General features: G+C 46.6%; 1 protein-coding gene across 1 annotated transcript in view; it reads right to left on the bottom strand.

The window, feature by feature from the left end:
- Positions 1-19,016, bottom strand: part of INPP4B (inositol polyphosphate-4-phosphatase type II B) — an 853,440-nt gene that overhangs the window by 49,083 nt on the left and 785,341 nt on the right. Inside the window, exon 21 of the mRNA XM_030192243.1 lies at positions 6,749-6,903. Within this exon, the coding sequence (XP_030048103.1) occupies positions 6,749-6,903 (155 nt within the window). The remainder of the gene's footprint in view (positions 1-6,748; positions 6,904-19,016) is intronic.

Raw genomic sequence — 19,016 nt, 5'->3', positions numbered from 1 at the left:
AGAGGGAAATAAGTATTTAATCCCTCTGGCAAACAAGACCTAATACTTGGTGGCAAAACCCTTGTTGGCAAGCACAGCGGTCAGACGTCTTCTGTAGTTGATGATGAGGTTTGCACACATGTCAGGAGGAATTTTGGTCCACTCCTCTTTGCAGATCATCTCTAAATCATTAAGAGTTCTGGGCTGTCGCTTGGCAACTCGCATCTTCAGCTCCCTCCATAAGTTTTCAATGGGATTAAGGTCTGGTGACTGGCTAGGCCACTCCATGACCCTAATGTGCTTCTTCCTGAGCCACTCCTTTGTTGCCTTGGCTGTATGTTTTGGGTCATTGTCGTGCTGGAAGACCCAGCCACGACCCATTTTTAAGGCCCTGGCGGAGGGAAGGAGGTTGTCACTCAGAATTGTACGGTACATGGCCCCATCCATTCTCCCATTGATGCTGTGAAGTAGTCCTGTGCCCTTAGCAGAGAAACACCCCCAAAACATAACATTTCCACCTCCATGCTTGACAGTGGGGATGGTGTTCTTTGGGTCATAGGCAGCATTTCTCTTCCTCCAAACACGGCGAGTTGAGTTCATGCCAAAGAGCTCAATTTTTGTCTCATCTGACCACAGCACCTTCTCCCAATCACTCTCGGCATCATCCAGGTGTTCACTGGCAAACTTCAGACGGGCCGTCACATGTGCCTTCCGGAGCAGGGGGACCTTGCGGGCACTGCAGGATTGCAATCCGTTATGTCGTAATGTGTTACCAATGGTTTTCGTGGTGACAGTGGTCCCAGCTGCCTTGAGATCATTGACAAGTTCCCCCCTTGTAGTTGTAGGCTGATTTCTAACCTTCCTCATGATCAAGGATACCCCACGAGGTGAGATTTTGCGTGAAGCCCCAGATCTTTGTCGATTGACAGTCATTTTGTACTTCTTCCATTTTCTTACTATGGCACCAACAGTTGTCTCCTTCTCGCCCAGCGTCTTACTGATGGTTTTGTAGCCCATTCCAGCCTTGTGCAGGTGTATGATCTTGTCCCTGACATCCTTAGACAGCTCCTTGCTCTTGGCCATTTTGTAGAGGTTAGAGTCTGACTGATTCACTGAGTCTGTGGACAGGTGTCTTTCATACAGGTGACCATTGCCGACAGCTGTCTGTCATGCAGGTAACGAGTTGATTTGGAGCATCTACCTGGTCTGTAGGGGCCAGATCTCTTACTGGTTGGTGGGGGATCAAATACTTATTTCCCTCTGCAGAATGCAAATAAATTCATATACTTTCCACAATGTGATTTTCCGGATTTAATTTGTGATGTGCAATCTCTCACTGTTACCAATAACCTACCCTTCAATTATGGGCTGCTCATGTCTTTGTCAGTGGGCAAACTTACAAAATCAGCAAGGGATCAAATACTTATTTCCCCCACTGTATATAAAACACACCTCCAACATTCTGAAGCCTCCACAAGTCCCAACACTCTAAATGCATGGTGGTGAAACCAGGAATTCGCCCATGAGTGTTGGCCCCGCCCCCCGCATCAGACATCATGACGTCGAGGGCGGACCAATGACACTCAACCAATCGCATCGCGAACCCGTTACTAAGCGACGGAACATGACATAAGACACATCGCAGAACAATGAAAACCAGCAGCACACAGTTGCTACGCGACATCAACAGCAACGCTAAAAGGACCATATAGATCTCTGCTCTCCACACAAACAACGGACATGGAGGGCATAGGAGGGAAGGAAAAAAACCAGCACATACACACACACTCTCACTCTTATCTGGCTATAATGAGCAACTGACCTGCCACTATCACAGGCACTGCTAGCACCTCTCTCTCTCTCTCACACACACACATACAGACGGGACACAGAGGGGATGGAAGACAAGGAACGAATCGTTGGGTATGGAGGGGGCGACAGGGGAGATAAGGCAATAACTGCCTCAAATGTTTGTGCTGTGCTATGTACAATTATAATGCTGTCTCTTCATTTTGACCCTACCCTTTCACACTCTCTTTCACACAGACGTACACACACTTACACTGTCTCTATCTCACACACACATACACACTCTCTCACACAGACACACAAACACGCCTCAAATGGTTCAGCTGTCCTATGTGAAATTTCACTGCTGTCTCTTCATTTTCACCCTACCTGTGCACACTCTCTTTCACACAGACGCACACACACACACTTACACTGTCTCTATCTCACACACACACGCACTCTCTCACACAGACACACAAACACGCCTCAAATGGTTCAGCTGTCCTATGTAAAATTTCACTGCTGTCTCTTCATTTTCACCCTACCTGTGCACACTCTCTTTCACATAGAGACACACACACACACTTTCTCTGTGTCACACACACACAGACACACATACATATACACACTCTCACTCTCTCTATAGCCTTGCTAGCGCCCCTTTCATTTGTTTACGAAACGGGCCTTTTTTACTAGTAAATAAATAAATATTGCTGCCCTCAAAGTCACCCATTATTAAACCGTTGACAAATTTGCTAGCTTTTCTCATTTCTGTTAACATATCTTCATCGATCTGATTGTCTTGTTCCGGCAGACAGTACTACAGCCCTACGCATATATCCTTTCCCTTCACACATGGAATTTATATCCATAAGGACTCCACGTTGCTGTCTATTTCATACAGAATTTTTATTTTGCTTGACTCAATTCCCTCTTTAACATACAGTGCAACCCCCCCCTCCAAAATTTACATAGTAACATAGTAGATGACGGCAGAAAAAGACCTGCACGGTCCATCCAGTCTGCCCAACAAGATAAACTCACATGTGCTAGTTTTTTGTGTATACCTTACCTTGATTTGTACCTGTCTTTTTCAGGGCACAGACCGTATAAGTCCGCCCAGTACTATCCCCGCCTCCCAACCACCAGCCCCGCCTCCCACCACCAACTCCGGCACAGACCGTATAAGTCTACCCAGCACTATCCCCGCCTCCCAACCGCCAGCCCTGGCACAGACCATATAAGTCTGCCCAGCACTAGCCCCTCCTCCCAACCGTCTCTGTCACCCATTCAAGGCTAAGCTTCTGAGGATCCCTTCCTTCTGAACAGGATTCCTTTATGTTTATCCCACGCATGTTTGAATTCCGTTACCGTTTTCCTCTCCACCACCTCCCGCGGGAGGGCATTCCAAGCATCCACCACCCTCTCCGTGAAAAAATACTTCCTGACATTTTTCTTAAGTCTGCCGCCCTTCAATCTCATTTCATGCCCTCTCGTTCTACCGCCTTCCCATCTCCGGAAAAGGTTCGTTTGCGGATTAATACCTTTCAAATATTTGAACGTCTGTATCATATCACCCCTGTTTCTCCTTTCCTCCAGGGTATACATGTCCAGGTCAGCAAGTCTCTCCTCATACGTCTTGTAACGTAAATCCCATACCATCCTCGTAGCTTTTCTTTGCACCGCTTCAATTCTTTTTACATCCTTAGCAAGATACGGCCTCCAAAACTGAACACAATACTCCAGGTGGGGCCTCACCAACGACTTGTACAGGGGCATCAACACCTCTTTTCTTCTGCTGGTCACTCCTCTCTCTATACAGCCTAGCAACCTTCTAGCTACGGCCACCGCCTTGTCACACTGTTTCGTCGCCTTCAGATCCTCAGATACTATCACCCCAAGATCCCTCTCCCCGTCCGTACCTAGCAGACTCTCCCCGCCTAACACATACGCCTCCCGTGGATTTCTACTCCCTAAGTGCATCACTTTGCATTTCTTCGCATTGAATTTTAATTGCCAAACCTTAGACTATAATTTATACCCTGGTAACACAGTGTCCCATTGATTGTCCTCCTTCCACCAGGCCTCTGAGATACCTATCATATCTATCCAGTGCCGTAGCCAGGGCAGCTGACACCTGGGGTGGGTTGCCACTGCGCACCCCCCCCCCGGGGTGCAGCACGGTGCACCCTCCCCCTCCGGAGCGCACTCCCCCCCCGGAGCGTGTACTTACGAGGGAAAGCGGCAAGGGATGGGCAGGAGGGCCGAACCGCCCCGACTGCATGTCGCTGGGAGCTGCGTCGGCTCCGCTGGTTCCCTGCTCTCTCTGCCCCGGAACAGGAAGTAACCTGTTCCGAGGCAGAGGGCGCAGGGAACCAGCGGAGCCGACACCCCCCCCCCCCCAGCGGCATGCACCCAGGGCGGACCGCCCCACCGCACGCCCCCCCCTTCCTACACCACTGTATCTATCTTATTTTTTAGGCTTCTAGAATTTGCATACAATCACTTGAAAAACGCACAGCCGCCTGACATATGTGTAAGGTGGCCAAAAGTATGAATATTTTTTAGTGCTCTCATTGATTAAATTATATTTTGAATATTTTTATACTCCAACTCTACAGCGACAGTAACTTGGCTACCACAGATCACAATTCCCTTTGGAACTTGGTACAAATGCAGCCTGAGATTGGCCAGCACATGTCACTGTTTAGTCACAGATGTCTGGAGATCCCCCTTAGGTCTATGAAGTTTTGACCTCCTAAAAACGAAGCCCACAGTTCTCAGTGCTGATGGGATTACATTTATTCAGTTCGTGATGTTTATTGCGTCACCCTGCTCAGCCCATTTTTTTTTTCTCAGGACTGGTGCATTTATTTATTGAAGTCTCAGAAACATATACTTAAGGTTTTGGAAACAATTAAAACATATACCAGTCCTCAATAGCTAGAAGCAGTTAAGTACGAGGTGGGGATGACTACTGGAAATGATCAGTGAACTAAACTGTGAAAATATAATTCACTGATAAATTCCTGGTTTCTAGTAGCACCCTCCCACCCCAACCCCTCCCTCAACCCACCCCGCTGTACCTAACAGTACTCACTCGCTCCTGCCTCTTGACGCTGCCATCTTGAAAATGTTTCTCTTACATGGCAGACAAGCCTTGCCTGGTGCATCCCCAGGATGCAACATGCAAGGCAGGGCGCCGCCATTTTTCAAGATGGAGGTGCTGGAGGCAGGCGTGAGTAGGCATTGCTCCTGCCTCTCCTGTAAGTACAGTGGGGTGGGCATGGGGAGGGAGGTGGAAGGGGCCACTAGACATTTAATTTTTTTTTTAATTTTAGGAAAGGGGGAGAGGTAGGGTGGGCCACTAGACTACCAGGGTTACTCTTTGAACTGCAGATAGAGGGGGGACCACTAGACTAGCAGGTGTATCTTTTAAACTGTGGGTGGGGGGGGAGGTCAGTTTGGGTCATGACATTGGGGAGGGAGGGTGGCCATGCAGGTATTCAGGACATGGTGGTCAGGTTGGAAGGAGAGAGGGGATGCTGGTAGACACCTGCTCTTCTCAACCAACTCTTCTACACTGCCCTGGATCCTGGCATAAATTTTCCCATGGTAGTTTCACGGCCAAAGCTTTTTTTTTTTTTTTTTAATTTTGCTATCATGGGATAGCAAATGCACTGCATATGCATTCATTTTAATGCGGTGTGCCGTGAGGGTTTCCTCACAATTAACACCCACACTGAAACCCCTTCTGCATTGCTACCTCACGGTAAAACTATGTTAAAACCCGCGGTAACCATGCGAGAAGCTTCCTGCATTGGCTCCAGGAGCTGTTCATCAAAAATGACTGGAGGCAGATCTCGCTAGGACAGGGGTAGGCAACTCCGGTCCTCAAGAGCCGCAGGCAGGTCAGGTTTTCAGGATATCCACAATGAATATGCAGGAGATAGATTTGCAAGCACTGTCTCCATGGTATTCAAATCTATCTCCTGCATATTCATGGTGGATATCCTGAAAACCTGCCCTGCCTGCGGCTCTCGAGCACCGGAGTTGCCTACCCCTGGCCTAGTGGTTAGTGCAGTGGAACATAGAATGTTGGCTACTGTTGGAGATTCTGTTGCTACTATTTGAGATTCTACATGGAATGTTGCTACTATTTGAGATTCTATGTGGAATGTTAATGTTGCTATTCCACTAGCAACATTCCATGTAGAAGCCTGCCCTTGCAGATCAGCAACGCAGCCGCGCAGGCTTCTGTTTCTGTGAGTCTGACGTCCTGCACATACGTGCAGGACGTCAGACTCACAGAAACAGAAGCCTGCGCGGCCGCATTGCCTCCACATGGAATGTTGCCAGTGGAGGAGTAGCCTAGTGCAGAGGTAGTGCTTGCAAATCTATCTCCTGCATATTCATTGTGGATATCCTGAAAACCTGACCTGCCTGCGGCTCTCGAGGACCGGAGTTGCCTACCCCTGCTCTAGGAAATGAATCTTGTACATAACTTGGGATTTATGTGCCAATCCAATTGATTTAATTTTGCCTTTTCTGGTATGCAACCCCCCCCCCCCCCCCATTTTCAGTTTAATGAAATTCACAGAGTGGGAAGCAGGGGCATGTGACACTTTCAGACAACTTTTATTAACCGGGGGGGGGGGGGGGGGGGGATCAGCTGTTGCTTTAAGAAAATAATTGACTACATAATGTTTGAATGTAGCAAATCTGGGCACATGCTTGACACTAAAGTGCTGTTTTCTGCAAAAGCCTAGTAAACAGAATGAGAAAGGAACAGCCCATTAGCTGCAACTAATCTGCTTAGCAAAAGGCACTACTGACTCCTGTTATGCCTGCAATTGCCGGCAATCAAGACCGGTAATGACCTTTAACGTGAATTAATGTCTCATATCAGATACTGTAATGTGATATCCAGGTGAATAATGCTCATCATTACTGCACACAAACAAGAGAGGATACCTACCTTCTCATACAGTCAAGGGCACGGCTAAAATAATCTTTATGCAAGTCATGCTCGTCTCTCAGGATTGAGCACTGTTCTAGCGTTACAGACATAGACGTCCTGTCTTTGGCACTTTTACAGCAGGTGAAGCGAATTCCATTCATTTTTCGACAAACCTGCAACACCAACAAGCATCCGTTACCTTACAATACAAGGAAATCTGTTTCCTCTCCGTGCAAACTCCCATCCCACTATTAGCACTAAATGGACTTGGGAAAAATCCACAATTCCAGGAATAACATGTATAGAATGTTTGTTCGATTGGGAAGTTTGCCAGGTGCCCTTGGCCCGGATTGGCCGCTGTTGTGGACAGGATGCTGGGCTCGATGGACCTTTGGTCTTTTCCCAGTGTGGCATTACTTATGTAGGGATGTAAAGTAGACTATCTCTACTTCAGGAAGCAGGTGAAAGCTTGGCTCTTCAACTAGGCTTTTAATTTTTTTTTTTTAGTTACATTTGTACCCTGCGCTTTCCCACTCATGGCAGGCTCAATGCGGCTTACATGGGGCAATGGAGGGTTAAGTGACTTGCCCAGGGTCACAAGGAGCTGTGCCTGAAGTGGGAATGGAACTCAGTTCCTCAGTTCAGATTCCACCACCCTAACCACTAGGCCACTCCTCCACTAATGGAAGGAGCAACTCACTCACACACACAAGGAGTGACTCGGGTCAGGCTGCACAAACTGCAGCAGGACATGTTTATCCACTCCTACCCTAGCTGAGATATTATTTAACCATCTCTCTGACCTCATGTGCAACTTTCTTTAAATCAGTCACCCTACTTTCTTTTTTTTTTTTTTTTAATTTTCAGAAGTCTTTATTGTACTGATTTAGATACATAGCAAGGTATTAACATCATTAAACATTTCCAGATTACAGCGGTAATAGCAGTACAAAAGTAAGCAATGATCTTAATTCGTATCAAGTCTAACAGAAATCTTCAAGTAACTTCAACTTTTTCATTTTCATACAGAAACTACCCCATCCAACCTACCCACCCCCCCCCCCTACTGCCCCCCTCCCCCCCTCCCTCCCCCCTCGTCATATTGTACAAACTCCTTCCTGGGGACAATCCAGTGACATTCCCCCTACTCAGCATTCAGGAATGGCAGCCATATTCTCTCCCACTTAGGCAAGACCATAGATTTAACTGCAATCAGTCTCTCCATCTCACACACATATCGTAACTTGGTAAGCCAGCGCACTAATGGCGGCACGCTAGGCGATTTCCAACTCTGAGCCAGATTCACTCTGGCCGTCTGCAAGGCTCCTCTTGTCAGAAGCCATTCGTGCTCTCTAAGACCCTCTGGTCGCTGTCCCAATATGAATATTAGTGGATGCCACCGTACAGGCCTACCAATCCATTTTTGAAGGCGCGCCTGGACCGCCTTCCAGTACGCTTTAGCCTTTGTACATGTCCACCATATGTGACCCATTGTACCTACGGCATCACATTTCCTCCAACATCTATCGGAGACCTGCGCAAACATATGATGCAGACGCGCCGGGGTGAGATACCAGCGAAAAAGGACCTTAATTGTATTCTCCTTCATAGCTACTGATCTTGCGGAGCGCATAGTCCCCCTTTCCAACTGTAACCATTTTTCATCCGTTAAAGTAAAATCTAATTCCTGCTCCCACCTTCTCCTGTGTAGCAGAGAAGGCTTTTGGTGTGCAGCCAACACCGCATATAGAAAGGTGATCATACCCCTTGTACTGTGATGCTGCACACACACTTCTTCCATTGGGTGCGTTTCCCTCCGAAGACAAGCTACATATTCAGGCCCTCAGTCACCCTACTTTCTAACTCTTCTTACTCTCTTACCTATCTATATATTCCATCTTTGCTTTACCCTTCACTGTCAATTAAAATGTTCTATTACGTATTTGTGTTGATATTGTAAGTAGTATACCATGCCATACTTTGTATTGTTATTTGAATATTTTTACTGCTGTAATTGCCTATTGCTCATGTTCAATCTATTCTTACTGTATACCACCTTGAGTGAATTCCTTCAAAAAGGTGGTAGATAAATCCTAATAAATAAAAATAAATAAATAAAGGCATTACTACTACTACTACTATTAAACATTTCTATAGCACTACTAGACTTACAAAGCGCTGTACAAATTAACATGAAAAGACAGTCCCTGCTCAACAAAGCTTACAATCTAAATTGGACAGACGAACAGTCAGCTAGGGGTGGGGAAATTGCAGTGAAAGTCAATTTTAAGTACTGACGGGCTGATGCAGAAAGGTTTCCAGTACAGTTGTTCGAGTTTATTAAAAAATTGATATACCCGGCCCATGGGAGTGACGTTCTGAGCGGTTCTGGGCTGTGTGCAGATGTCTGAGTGCCTGGCTTCTACCATGAGCGTAATACCGTGCCATGCAGAAAGATAAATGTATTCTAAGTTTTTGCACAGAAACTTTGCTGCTAATGGGGGTGGGGAGGGGGGAACATGCCGGATGAATGCATAGAAAGGTTTAGTGGTAAGTGTGTGCACATATCCAAAAAACCCAGAAGTGCCAGCACACACCTAAATAAGGGGTCTTTTTACTAAGGTGCACTGAAAAATGGCCTGCGGTAGTGTAGGCGGGGGTTTTGGCCGTGTGCAGAATCATTTTTCAGCGCACCTGTAAAAACGCCGTTTTTTGCCGAAAATGGACATGCGGCAAAATGAAAACTGCCGCACATCCATTTTAGGTCTGAGACCTTACCGCCAGCCATTGACTTAGTGGTAAGGTCTCATGCATTAACCAGGCAGTAATCGTCAGCGCATGTACAATGACCATTAACACCATTTTTGCGTGCATTGGGCCCGCGTAGACACTTACGCGCTTAGTAAAAGGGCCCCTAAGATCTTTGCAAAAACGTATGTGCATGCAGTTTTTTCGAGGCTCATATTTAGGCACAGAATTACAGGCACTGATGTGTGCTTTCACTTTTGTTTAGACATGTGCACACGTCTGTATCTCCCTTTGAACCTTTCAGGGGCTTCCTTCAGGTTGCAAAAGGAGACAAAACCAGTAGTTAAATCTAAAAAAATAACAGTATAAAATCCTCTCCGCAAAACCTTGTATGCAGCCCTGGACCTGTCAAGAAAATTCTCATAGTAACCGTGCATCAAAAACCCCTACTTACCTGTCTTCATTGCTGTGGAATACCCACTGGCATTCATTCTAATGCAATGCGCAGCCACAAATTTTGCACGTGTCCATTTTGAGCCTGAGATCTTTCCGCCACCCACTGACTTAGTGGTAAGGTCTCGTGCATTAACCAGGCAGTAATCGTCAGCGCATGTACAATGACCATTAACACCAGGTTAACGCCGCGTGCCAGAAGCTTTCCGGCGCACATAGTGGGTGTGTGTAAAAAATGAAATTACCCCCCGGGCCATGCGGTAGCTCCAAATTGGCTCGCATTGGGCGTGTGTAGACGCCTACGTGGCTTAGTAAAAGGGCCCCATAGCTTTGTATCACCAGAAAGAAGTATGAAGAAAGCAGTTGTATAGGGGGGAGGGGGGGGGGGGGAAAAGAAGAGAATCTGCTGGCAGAAGAGTCTGGGAGATAAGACACTGGGATTCCGGGGGTGAGGGGTAGGGGGGATAAGAAGGAGAAAGGGAGATGCTGGAACTGGTGTGGGTATAGAAATGCTGGTAGACTCATGCATAGGTTCCCCCGCAAGTGTATACGACAGGGGCGTAGCCAGACTTCAGTGGGAGAGGGGGTCCAGCGCCCGAGGTGAGGGGGCACATTTTTGCCCCCCCCGCCATTGCCGACCCCCCCATCACTTTTCACGACCTCTCGCCCTCTCGACCCCCCCTCCCGCCACGAACCCTCCCCCGCCTACCTTCGGTTTTGCTGGCGGGGGACCCCAATCCCCGCCAGCCGATGTCCTCCTCGTACTGCAGTGAAAAAAGTTTTTGTTCTGTCCCCCGCCAGCAAAAGCAAAGGTAGGCGGCGGCGGGGGAGGGTTCGCGGGGGGGAGGGGTCGAGAGAGTCGTCGGGAGGGGGGTCCAGGACCAAATCTACGGGGGGCCCAGGCGCCCTCAGGCCTCATGTAGCTACACCATGGAGCAGGTGAGGACAGAGGGGGCTGAGAAACTGGATTTAACATATGACAACAGAAATAGTGACTATCTTTAGGTTACAAAAACCTAAATCACACCACGAAAAACAAACGACCGAGCGGCCACTAGGCCGCAATGTGGCGTCCCCGCTGGAAGCGAGGGAAAAAAGGGAGCGCGTGTCCCACACGCGCAGGGTTTCTTTTTTTTTTTTTTTAAAAGGAAACCGGGCAGTAACTAAACCCGAAAAACAAAGTTAGAAAACCACGATCAGCGTATACGCGATCGCACGATCCGGCGGCTGAACAGAGAGAGCGCAAAACACGACTCTCTCCAGGCGCGGAAAAAAAGGAACTGGCGGGAGCGGTCGCGCACGGGCGGGAAGACGGCCGCGCATGCGCGGTGGGCGTGCCCTGCGTGCCGACCGTCCCGCGAAGCTTCTTTCCGGTTGGTGGGGGCTGCCGCGGACGTCACCCAGTCGTGAGAACAAGCAGCCTGCTTGTCCTCGGAGAAAACATGTTTCGCTTTCTTCAGTGTACTGAACATAAAAATACAGGCTAACAAACAAGCTGTAAGTGACACCTCATTACTGGATTAATTTAATACAGAAGATTGAATGATTCTACGTAGACTAACGGGACAACCACGCTGTTTTATTCCGAGTGCTCAAGACGCCTATCATTGATTTTGCTGTTCACACATCACTAAATCCTTTCATTTATTATTATTTTCTTTTTTCACTAGCTTGGAATGTTTCCAGTTTAATCTTGAAAGTTTCTATCAAAATAGCTCAGTGAAAAATGATGGCCCACTATGCCCGAGCTTTATTGGCCATGCTGTAAAAAGTTGTATCTAATGTTAAAATACAAGCATCACTGATCAGGTACGGTTTCACGTGCACTGATTTAAAAACATAACTTTCTATTGAAATTTTAGACATTATCAAAATGCACAAAAAATATCATGAAATGTAATTACATCAACTTATGCAAATCAGCATCTATCGAAAATAATAACAATGAGTAAACAAAGAAACATACAGCATTTGGGGGGGGGGGGTCCTTTTACAAAGGCGCGTAAAGGCCTATATGTATCCAGCGTGCACAAAATCAACACTACCTTGAGGCTGCCGCATGGCCCGGGTGATAATTCTGAACTTACATAGTAACATAGTAGATGACGGCAGAAAAAGACCTGCACGGTCCATCCAGTCTGCCCAAGATGATAAATTCATATGTGCTACTTTTTTATTTGTACTGTCCTCTTCTGGGCACAGACCGTATAAGTCTGGCATGCGCTGAAAACACACAGTAGCAAAATATTTTCTATTTTCTACCGCTTGACGCTTACCTGGCGGTAAATGACAGTGGATGCGTGCTGCATGCCTACCGTCCGGGTAGCGCATGAGAGCTTACCGCTAAGTCAATGGGGCGACGGTAAGGTCTCAGGCCAAAAATGGATGCATGCTGGGGATTTTTTTTTTTTGCCACACGATTTTCCGGCCACTTAAAAAAGGGACATTTGTCCAGGACATGGCAAAAACTGGCCCGGTGCATGCTCAAAAGACGCGCTTGAACTGCCGCAGGCCGCAGCTTAGTAAAAGGGCCCCTCAAAAACAACAAGAAAAAAGCAACCACCATTCAATTAAGGAAATATAAACAAATAATTAGCTTCTGCTATGTTCATAAAACTGTTTATTGTTTATTAATATTTTCTATACCACCTGGCTGTAAGTAATCACAGTGGTTTACAAAGTACAGTAATAATTAAAATAGAAAGGAACACCATAGTAAAATAGATAGACCTATAACACAAGTTTGGCTTAACATAAGTAAAAATTATGATAGACCTACAAGTGTCTCTTATCATAAAACAAACATCCTTCAGATACCCCAGAATTGGTTCCTTCCTCTGAGATGTTAGGTGAACCAAATACTTGGACAAAAATTTATTTATTGCATTTGTATCCCACATTTTCCCACCGTATGGCAGGTTCAATGTGGCTTACATATTGCTAAAGAGGCAGTTACAAAATTTAGATTTGTAGAAGTCTAGTACATAATACAGAAGTACAATAAACACTTAGGTTGATATATTAGCGTATTGTGAGGGAGGTTAATATTATTGTTTTCCATTTCTGAACTTTTTTGTGATATATGGTGGTGTGGATTAGGCAGATCCAGGGGGGAAAGACTTCTTGAAAAGATGTGCTTTCAGGGTTTTTTCTGAATTGTAGGTAGTTTTCTGTGAGTTTCAGGTTTTTGGGTAGTGAGTTCCAAAGTTGTGTGCCTATAAATAAGAGGCTGGGGCATGTGAAGATTTATATTTTACACCTTTGCAACTGGGGTAGTGAAGGGTTAGGTAGGTTCTTGCTGTTCTCGTCACGTTTCTTAATGGTAGATCGCAGGGGTGTAGCCAGACTTCGGCAGGAGGGGGGTCCAGAGCCCGAGGTGAGGGGGTACATTTTAGCCCTGCCCCCGGCGCCGCCACCAACTGACGACCCCTCCCGCCACCCCTCTCAACCCCCCTTCCGCCGCCAATCCTCCCCTGCCGTGGCTACCTTTGCTGGCGGGGAACCCCAATCCCCGCCAGCCGAGGAGGTCCTCTTCTTCTTCCGATTCAAAGGCTTTGTTCTGTTTCTGACGTCCTGCACGTTGTATGTGCAGGATGCCAGACTCACAGAAACAGAATGAAGCCTGGCTGATCTGCAAGGCTTTGCTCTGTTTCTGTGAGTCTGACGACGTCAGACACAGAACGAAGCCTTTGAATCAGAGGAAGAAGAGGACCTCCTCGGCTGGCGGGGATTGGGGTCCCCCACCAGCAAAGGTAGCCCACGGCGATGGCGGGGGAGGGTTGGTGGTGGGAGGGGGGGGGGTCGAGAGGGTCGTCGGCAGGGGAGTCCAGGGGCAAATCTACGGGGGCCCAGGCCCCATGTTCCTACGCCACTGGTAGATCGATAAGTTCCGTCATGTAATCTCCATCACTTTGTAATATCCATCAAAATCAAGGTACGGTATACACAAAAAGTAGCACATATGAGTCATCTACTATGTTACTATCCAGCTTATAATTGAAACATTTCGCCGGCGACCTTCCGACACAAATTGGGAGATCGCCGGCGATTTCGCAAAAGCAGCTAAAAGCGAAAGCTGGCTTTTTAACAGCATCGCTGCTTTCCCGTCGCCTCGCCGGCGAAAGTTCAAGGGGGCGTGTCGCCGGCGAAGCGAAGGCGGGGCATGGGCTTGGCTACCAGATGGCCGGCTTTCGGCGATAATGGAAAACAAAAAGCGGCGTTAAGCGGTATTTGGCCGGGTTTACTTGGTCCTTTTATTTTCACGACTAAGTCTCAAAAAGGTGCCCCAACTGACCAGATGACCACCGGACGGAATGGGGGATGACCTCCCCTTACTCCCCCAGTGGTCACCAACCCCCTCCCATACTACAAAAGTTAAAATGAAAACCTTTTTTGCCAGCCTCAAATCCCGTACCCACCTCCATGACAGCAGAATGTGTTGTATTGTCCGACAGCCTTTCCGTGGTTGCGATGTGGCTCTCGGGTGAGTGTGACACCTTTTCTGTTAGGTGCCCTGCAGAGTCACATCAGCAATGCACTGTGGTGGGTGTAGGGTACTGGGCTCTACTCCCATGGTGCTTTTCCCCCCTGCTAACTGGGTCAGAGTGTGCCCTGTTTTGTTTCCGGTAGTCCATGAGGTAGTGGCCATTTTTGTAAGCCAGTTTTAGATCCCTGTCATGTGTTACCCACGTTAGAAAACGTTATTACCTTGAATGCTGCTGAAAGAGGGCATTGTACAGCATTCTGCCAGCTCGGACCTACTGCTAATCTCAGTATCAGGGAGACTCTTTGCCAGTGGGGCACAACCTCTGATCTGCAGTTAACTGTGAGTAAAGGTGCTTATTCAAATAAAGCACTTTTTCAAAGACATTAGTCTTCAGGTGTCAACTGCTGTGCCAAGGTTATACAGCAGCAACAAGTCCTAGAGGCCTGAGTGTTTGCAGGTCCCTGGAGCACTTTTAGTGGGTGCACATTTGTGGGTAGGGGGTTTGGGGGGGGCTCAGCACCCACAGTAAGAGAGCTATGCATGTGGGAGCTGTTTCTGAAGTCCACCACACTGACCCCTAGGATGCCCAGTTGGTGTCCTACAAATGCTGGCTCCTCCCACGACCAAATGCCTTGGATGTCGCCGGGTTCGAGATGGCCGACATTTTTTTCCATTATCGCTGAAAAACAAAACCGGCCATCTCAAACCCAGCGACATCCAAGGCATTTGGCCAGTCTAAACTGTATTATCGAATAAAAAAGATGGCGGCCCATCTTTTTGATAATACGGTTCCGGCCAGCTGTTGCGCCACCGCCAAAATAGATCGCCGGCGATGTATTTCGCCGGCGACGTTCGATTATTTCCCTCTATGTTACTTTGCATTTGTTCACATTAGCGCTGGGGTTTACTAAGCCGTTAGCGTGGCTGGCTGTGCGCAAGTGCTGACACAGCCCATTCACTTTGAATGGGCTGTGTTGGCAGTGTCACGCGGAAAACAGACCCCTAAATTTCATCTGCCATTTGGATGCCCCAGTCTTCCAATTTCCTAAGGTCTTCCTGCAATTTTTCACAATCCGCACGTGTTTTGACAACTTTGAATAGTTTTGTGTCATCTGCAAAATTAATCAAAATTTAATAATTTAAATGCAAGGCGCATCAATGAAATCTGTGCGCCAAGACCCCGTTATAGAAAAGGATCTCATTGCCCAGCATTGGAGCACAAAAACAGTGGTACCTTTTGTACCTCATTAAACCAGACAGCTCTGTTAGGGGCCCTTTTAAAGAGCAGCAGTAAGCCCAACGCGGGCTTACCACTCGCTCTTCCAGGACTACCACCGGCAGAGTTCCGCCCCAAACGCATGCCATTTCCAGGGGAAAAAGAAAACCCCCCAGAAATGACTTGCGTGGTGATAAACCGGTGGTAATTGCCCTTATTCCCACCTTACCGCATGGACATGTGTGCTGGGGCTTTTTTACCCACTGCAGTAAAAAGGGCCTGGCATGCAGGAAAAATGGCCCCTACCGCTAGTGCAGGGCCCTTTTCCCCGCAGCTTGGTAAAAGGACCCCTTAAAGCACTGTTGTAGCTGACTGTGCAATTTGCATCTTTGTCAGGTTACCAGATTAACTGGTTGAAAACTCTCCGATTTCCTCTGTAGTCTTTCATGAGGTACTTTGTCGAATGCCTTTTGAAAATCCAGATACACAATATCGACCGGCTCCCCTTTGTCCACATGTTTGTTCAAAGAAATGTAGTAGATTGGTGAGGCAAGATTTCCCTTCACTAAATCCATGTTGACTTTGTCTCATCAATCCATGCTTTGAATATGCTCTGTAATTTTGTTTTTTTATAATAGTCTCTACCATTTTGCCTGGCACCCGATGTCAGGCTCACCGGTCTATAATTTCCCAGATCACCTCTGGAACCTTAAAAAAAAAAATCGGCGTTATATTGGCCTCCCTCCAATCTTCCGGTAGCATGCTTGAATTTAAAATAAATTACATATTACTAACAATAGTTCTGCAAGTTCATTTTTCAATTCTATCAGTACTCTGGGATGAATACCATCTGGTCCAGGCGATTTGCTACTTTTCAATTTGTCAAACTGCCCCATTATATTTTCCAGGTTTATAGAGATTTCATTCAATTTCTCTGACTCATCAGCTTTGAATATCTTTTCTGGCACCGGTATCTCTTCTATATCTTCCTCGGTGAGGACTGAAGCAACAAATTAATTTAATCACTCCGTTATGGCTTTGTCTTCCCTAAGTGCCCCATTTACCCCTCAGTTATCTAGTAGTCCAATTGATTCTTTTACCGGCTTCTTGCTTTTAATATAGTGGAGGAGTGGCCTAGTGGTTAGAGTGGTGGACTTTGGTCCTGGGGAACTGGGTTTGATTCCCACTGTAGGCACAGGCAGTTCCTTGTGACTCTGGGCAAGTCACTTAACCCTCCATTGCCCCAGGTACAAATAAGTACCTGTATATAATATGTAAGCCGAATTGAGCCTGCCATGAGTGGGAAAGTGCGGGGTACAAATGTAATAAAATTTTTTTTACTGTGTTTTCCCCTCCAACGCAATCTTTTTTTCAAAGTCCATTTTGCCTTCCTTATCAGCGCTTTGCATTTGACTTGCCATTCCTTATGAGCACCACAGCACAATGCCACCTCTTAAGGTGGCACTGCCCTAAATTTTATATATGGTGCCTTAAGTAGTGCTCACTAATTTGGCGCATGGCCAAACTGCACGCACAACTTAATTGATTAACAAACCACTCAGTGTACATAATTGATTCTTAACAACCAATTAGCAGCACTAATTGGCATTAATTAGAATTTGCACATACTTTATAGGCATATTCTATAACACGGTGTGCATAAATTCTAATGCTCGCAGTCGAAAAAGGAGCATGGCCATGGGCGGTTTGTGGGCATTTCAAAAACCTATGCGCACTGTTATAGAACACATCCGATCTGCGCCTAACTTAGGCGCAGGTATTTAGGCCTGGTTTTAGGTGGCCTAATTGGGTGCACCTAAATTTTAGGTGCAAAAACAGCATGTGAGTGTATTCTATACACTACACCTAACTTTAGGCATAGTTTACAGAATCACATTAATCGCGTGGTTTTTCGGCGCCAATTTTTAAGGTGTCATATGTAGAATTCCCCCCATTATGTGAAACTGTGTTAATAAAGTCGTAACAGCTAATGTGTTGTAACATCCTTTGCGCTATGTGCCAGTGCTGGCCATGCCCTCTTTTTACCCATGACCCACCCGGATCCAGTCTGGGATTTTTACCAAGTGATAGCCAAGGGCGTAGCCAGACCTCGCGGTGGGAGGGGGCCAGAGCCCGAGGTGGGGGGCACATTTTGGTCAGCCCTACCCCTCCCCACCCACCGTTGCAGCAAATACCTTGGCTGTCGGGGATTCCCAACCCCTGCCAGCTGAAGCCTTGTCGCGCGCTAGTCTCTGGCATCGCCGCATTGCCTGCCCTGCTCTTTCTTCCCCTCACGTCCTGCACGCTCCTTTTAGTGAGGGGAAGATAGAACAGAGCAGGCAAGACTTCAGCTGGCATGGGTTGGGGACCCCCGCCAGCAAAACCAGGGGCCCAGAGGAAATTTGGGTGGCTCCACGTAGCTACACCACTAGCCATTAGCATAGGTCCAGACTTACTGCATGCTAACACTGGTGCTGTCTATTTCAGATTAGTAAATAATGAACTGAACGTATGTTAAAAAATAAAGGTCTCTACTGCCCAGACAAGAGAAAAACTATGGAACATTTCTTCAGGTTAGATCAGTCATGGCCACCACAAACGTTCAGAAGAAAATTTTTACATCTGTTGGAAAAAGAGTTTGATGAAGCAAGTCTGAAGATATAGCAGACTTGAAGGAAATAATGCCAATCTAGGTGCTTCAACTATTTGCCTTATATGGAAGAACCTTCTCAAAGAAACAGCGGGCGATCTACAGTCAGGGTTTTGGGGAGTTATCACAGGGAGCTGAGATTAGAAACAAATAGGTTTCCTTCCTCTAGATCACCATTTCATCAGAAGGTTGATTTTTGATGAACTTCTTGTCTTCTTTAAATATAACCCTGCTATGCAACACATTTAAACTACGTTTAATCTTGTGATAGCATAATGCGGTTTATAATTAGCAGCTTGTGCAATTTTTAAAATTAGATGTTTTCTACCTGATTAGAATTTCCTATAAACATAAAATATTGTACTTCACTTAGTAAAAGGCCCATATGTTCATTGCTCACATAAAGAGAGGTCTGGGCCATAATTCAATGATTTAATTACATAGGCATATGTGGCTCCTTTCACCTTGCACAGACATAAAACCTGTGCACTATTTATTACGGACATAAATAATAAAGCCACTTTCCTTGACTTTCTCACACCAGAGCACTCCCATGGCAACCTCTATCGATTCCACTGTTGTCAGTACAGACAGAGTTTGTGCTTCTGCTGTCCTTAACAACTTAACCCTTTCGAAGTAAACATTTTATTTCATTGTGCATCTCTGTATTCTCAATTTCATATAACTGCATGTGCAGGGCAATTCTAAAAAGTACACACTAACAGTCGCATAC

The sequence above is a fragment of the Microcaecilia unicolor genome, chromosome 2 (assembly GCF_901765095.1).
Source record: "Microcaecilia unicolor chromosome 2, aMicUni1.1, whole genome shotgun sequence".
Classification (NCBI taxonomy): domain Eukaryota; kingdom Metazoa; phylum Chordata; class Amphibia; order Gymnophiona; family Siphonopidae; genus Microcaecilia; species Microcaecilia unicolor.
The sequence above is the reverse complement of the archived record's forward strand: the minus strand, read 5'-3'. Positions and strand labels throughout refer to the sequence as shown.